The 4,790-nt window shown below is 52.1% G+C and overlaps 1 protein-coding gene across 1 annotated transcript in view; it reads left to right on the forward strand.

The window, feature by feature from the left end:
* Positions 1 to 4,790, forward strand: part of RBM33 (RNA binding motif protein 33) — a 152,012-nt gene that overhangs the window by 24,600 nt on the left and 122,622 nt on the right. The window contains 2 exon segments of the mRNA XM_077761688.1: positions 2,465 to 2,497; positions 2,625 to 2,716. Coding sequence (XP_077617814.1) covers positions 2,465 to 2,497; positions 2,625 to 2,716 — 125 coding nt within the window.

Raw genomic sequence — 4,790 nt, forward strand, 5'->3', positions numbered from 1 at the left:
GGGGGGGGGGAGCTCTCCCAGAGGGGGCCACTGTCATTAACTCCTTTTGTGATCTGTGAGCCACCAACCTCTGTGCGAGCCTCTCATGGGTACGGCGAGGCCACCGCTGGCCCGGACAGGGGCCGCATGGGGTAAATGGGGATTCTGAGCTCCCTGGGGACACAGGGCTGTGCCAGCTTTTCTGCCTTGGCCCGAGTAGTCTGTATCCCTGAAGAGTCGGCTCTGTGCCTTCTCCCTGGCACGACAGAGGCCGCGTGCCCAGCTCAGGACACGGATGTGGGTCTAGGAACTCGCCCAGCGCTCCTGTACCTTCTCGACATCCATGCCCGACAAGTCTCTTTCCTCACCTTCCTCGACTCCACTTCTGCCGTTAGCACAAACACCCGTCCTGAGGCTGCCACACGGCAGGAAGGCTTCCTAGAGGCCCCGTCGCCCTAGATTCCCGAGCTTGAAACTGTAATTGAAGGAAGCCGCAGCCCCTCCACTACACAGTTCGTATTCCTAGTAGAGGTCCACGCAGGGGCAGTGAAAGAAAGTGAAGGCGAATAACCTGACGTTTCCCAGCCTGACGTCTCCATGGCAGTGTCTTAGCCTCGGGTGAGCACAGAAGGCGCCTGGGGATGGGAGTTCCTGACCCAACTTCCAGAAATCAGAACGTGGTAAAACTGGTGTGAAATCTAGGAATGTGCATTCTGTCAGGGACCTAGAAGTGATTTTAAAGCGCATTTCTAAGCTGATGGATGGCACTTTGGGAAATGCTGGCCAGGGGACCGGATGGGTGGTCATATCTAAAGGGGGATGCACACAGCTCAGGACCTACGGAGACTGGTCCACGGAGGCCACGGGGACCTGTTCCGTTTACAGCTAATGGTTCTTGCACCCACACATTCAGTGCGACACCCTGCAGATTTCTGGAGCTCCGTCTAGACATGTCTCTGTGACCTTCAGCACGGAGCCCTACAAACGCCCCACATTAGCCCCTCGAAACTCTGATCTCTCAAGTCATCAAGACCTCTGTGTTTTACTGGAGTCCCCCTCCCCCCAACCACGCGGTCCAGAAAGTGTTTCCAGGCAGAAAGCTGGAGGACGAGGCCTGCTCTGGTGGCGCCCTCTCTCTCCGTGACGGCGGCCCTGCGCTGCCCGTGGTCCAATGCCAGAAAACTGTCTGCCTCACATTTGCCCGGTCTTCATGTTATAATGTGCGGGACCAGCTGCTCCGTCATGACTGGGGCTGGCAGTTCCTTTTTGGTGGCTTTTAAGCAATTCTCCATTTTGGATACTTTTTCGTTGCACCAGATGTATCTAGGAGTAGATTTCTTTGAACTTCTCTTAATTGATGGTCATTATGCTTCCTGGATTTGTGGACTCATATCTTTCATCGGTTCTTGAAAACTCTTGGAAATCATCTTTTCACGTATTGCCGCTCTTCTACTCTCTCTGTTCTCTCCCGTGGACTTCCGGTCTGACACTCTTATTCTGCTCTCCTGGTTTCCAAGCGTTTCCATTCCCACTGTCCCACACCGTTGTTCTTTCTGATACATTCTAGGCAATCCTTCCCTACCTGTCGCGAGCTAAAATTCTCTCAGCTGTGCCTCATCTGTTTCACGTTTCTTTTGAGATTTTACGTCAACAGTCAACTTTTAAAATAGCTTTATTGAGGTATAGTTGATATACAAAAAAATAGCACATATTCAACGTACACCATTGGATGAGTTTGGACATAGGCACACACCCATGATTCCTTCATCACAATTCAACAATTACATGTTAATTTTTAAAGTTTATTTATTTGAGAGAGAGCGAGAGCATTCAAGCAGGGGAGGGGCAGAGAAAGAGGGAGAGAGAATCCTAAGCAGGCTCCCTGCTGTCAGTGCAGAGCCTGATGCAGGGCTTGATCTCATGAATTATAAGATCATGACCTGAGCTGAAACCAAGAGTTGGATGCCTAACCGACTGAGCCACCCTGGTGCCCCTTACAATTACACTTTTTAAAAGTTTTTATTTATTTAATTTGAAAGAGAGAGAGAGAGAATCCCAAGCAGGCTCTGCACTGTCAGCACAGAGCCTGATGTGGGGCTTGAACTCACAAACTGTGGGATCGTGACCTGAGCCAAAATCAGAAGTTGGACGCTTAACCAACGGAGCCACCCAGGCACCCCTACAATTACACTTTTAAACAACATTCTCTTCAGTCCTTTTTTTGTTGTTTATCTTTTTTTTTTTTTTGCTTCAGAGCAAAAAACAAAAAACAAAAAACCAAAAAACTTACCGAAAAGTTTAACATGCAATAAATTAAAACTCTTTTCTCTGTACCATTTGAGAATAAGCCTCTGAGTTGATGCTGCATCACTGTCAAATACCTTAGCGTGAACTTCCAGCAAGAATTCTCTTCCTATAGGTCACCTACAGTCCTCAAGATAAGGAGTTAACCTTGTCGCCTTCCTCCCCTCTCCCATTCTTGCAGATCGTCCTGGGAACAGTCATTACGGCAAGAGGGGTCAGTTTTCTCGCTCACAGGCGGCAGGCCATCCCTGCTGCAATTCTGCTGCCCACGCGGACACCTTCCACGCAGACGCTCTGGGGCTCTCACGCCTAGTTTGGACCCTTTGTGCCCTGCCTCCCAGCTGCGTGGAAGCCCTCCCACGGTGCTGGCGGACCGCTGCCCCAGCTCACCCGCGGGGGCTACGCCCACCTCACGCAGGGCCCACACCCCGGGGTGACGTCCTAGTATCCTGCCCAGGCTGGGACTCTCCATGTTGCGCTGACCCCATGGGCTGAGGCCCTCCTCGCTCGGTCACGGTGACTCCTTACCCTAGCCTGCCAATCGACAAGGACGCACTCTTTCCCGTTTTGATCTCACTTCCCATATCGGGGAGGCTGGGTTCTGATACTCACATCTGGGTCAGCACAACCCTCTCCATCTCCCCTGTGTCACCGGTGTCACCTGATGGCTTTAGGACAAGACTGATCCAGAAGAGAAGGCTGCAGAGGAAAGGACGGGTACCGGCGACTCTCTGGTCACCGTGGGGTCTCCTCCTGGTTTCTCACTTTCACTCGTTTCCTTAAATAGTTCATGTATTTTTGTTTCTGAGAATTTCAGTATCTGAGCTCCTCGGGAGGGCAATCTACAGCTTGTGTTTTTTCAACTCTCAATTATTGTGGTTTCTTCTTTTGTGTATTTTATGATTTTTTTTAAGTTTATTTATTTCAAGAGAGTGAGAGCATAGTGGGGGAGGGGCAGAGAGAGGGAGAGAGAGAGAGGATCAAAGCAGGCTCCGAGCTGTCATTGCAAAGCCCAATGCAGGGCTCAATGTCACGAACCATGAGACCATGGCTTGAGCCGAAATCAAGAACCCGACACTTAACTGACTGAGCCACCCAGGCGTCCCTGAGGTTCAAGCCTATTAAAATCTGGATGGGGACTTAGTTATGCCAGGTTGCTTACAACATTTACTATTATTATTTTTTGCAGTGATTACATGCAGCTGAATTAAAATAACTTAAAAAAATTTTTTTAAGAGGAAGAGAGAGAGAACGAGTGACGAGCATGGAAGGGGCAGAGAGGGAGAGGTCAGCAGAGAGCCTGATGTGGGGCTTGAACTCAGGAACCGTGAGATCACAGTCTGAGCTGAAGTCGGAAGCTCAACAGACTGAGCCACCCAGGCACGCCTCAAAATAACTTTTAAAGCTGTTTTTCGTTTTTTTTCTCTTTTAGATGAGTGATTAGTTACATTGGTTACTAATCCAGTAAAGTTTATTTTTTCAAAAATCTTACTATGAAAAACTTCGAACGCATATAAAGTTGAAAGAATTTCATAGTTAATGTAGTTTCCCATTAACGTTCTGTCACATGCCCATCTCCGTTCCCATCTGGGGAGCCGCCTCCTGCGTGGACCCTGGCGGCTGCTGACTCGCGGGTCACAGCACCCGGTTTCCTACCTCTCCACGCTGCCCGTCAATCCGCTCTCTTGCGGGGCGCCTGGGGGGCTCAGTCGGTTAGGCGTCCAACTTCAGCCCAGGTCATGATCTTGCAGTCCGTGGGTTCGAGCCCCGCGTCGGGCTCTGTGCTGACAGCTCGGAGCCTGGAGCCTGTTTCAGAGTCTGTGTCTCCCTCTCTCTGCCCCTCTCCCACTCATACTTGGGTCTCTCTCTGTCTAAAAAATAAAATAAATGTTAAAAAATTAAAAAAAAATCCGCTCTCTTGCTGCCAGAGCCATCTTCCCCAACACAAGTTGTGTCATGTAACTTCTGCTGTTAAAACCTTTCCACACTCCCTCCAGCTTCAGGAAAACGTCCAAACTCCTCGTTGCCCTGTTTCGGGCAGCGGACTGCTTGCTTCCTGAGCGCCTGCCTCCCCAGGACGCTCGCGGCCGCGGGGGCTGCAGGCAACCCGCGGTCCCCGACGGTCCTGTGACCTCGCTGAGCCTCTGCTCAGCCCCGTCTTTCTACCCCGTGCCCCCCACCTTCGCTGTCGCCGAACCGACGCTGTGGCTCCTGTGTACCTCACGACCTCATTTCATCCCCGCCCCCCCACGACGGACAAGGCTCCCGAAGCCCCATGCCCCTTCCTTCATGGGTTCTGGCCTTCCTCGCTGCTCAGAAGCGCAGTGTCCCGCGGACCTCGGGCCCCGGCGCCCGGGGAGGCCGGGAAGCANCGCCCCCCCACGACGGACAAGGCTCCCGAAGCCCCATGCCCCTTCCTTCATGGGTTCTGGCCTTCCTCGCTGCTCAGAAGCGCAGTGTCCCGCGGACCTCGGGCCCCGGCGCCCGGGGAGGCCGGGAAGCAGCCG

Source organism: Crocuta crocuta, unplaced genomic scaffold, assembly GCF_008692635.1.
Source record: "Crocuta crocuta isolate KB4526 unplaced genomic scaffold, BGI_CrCroc_1.0 scaffold408, whole genome shotgun sequence".
NCBI classification, from domain to species: Eukaryota; Metazoa; Chordata; class Mammalia; order Carnivora; family Hyaenidae; genus Crocuta; species Crocuta crocuta.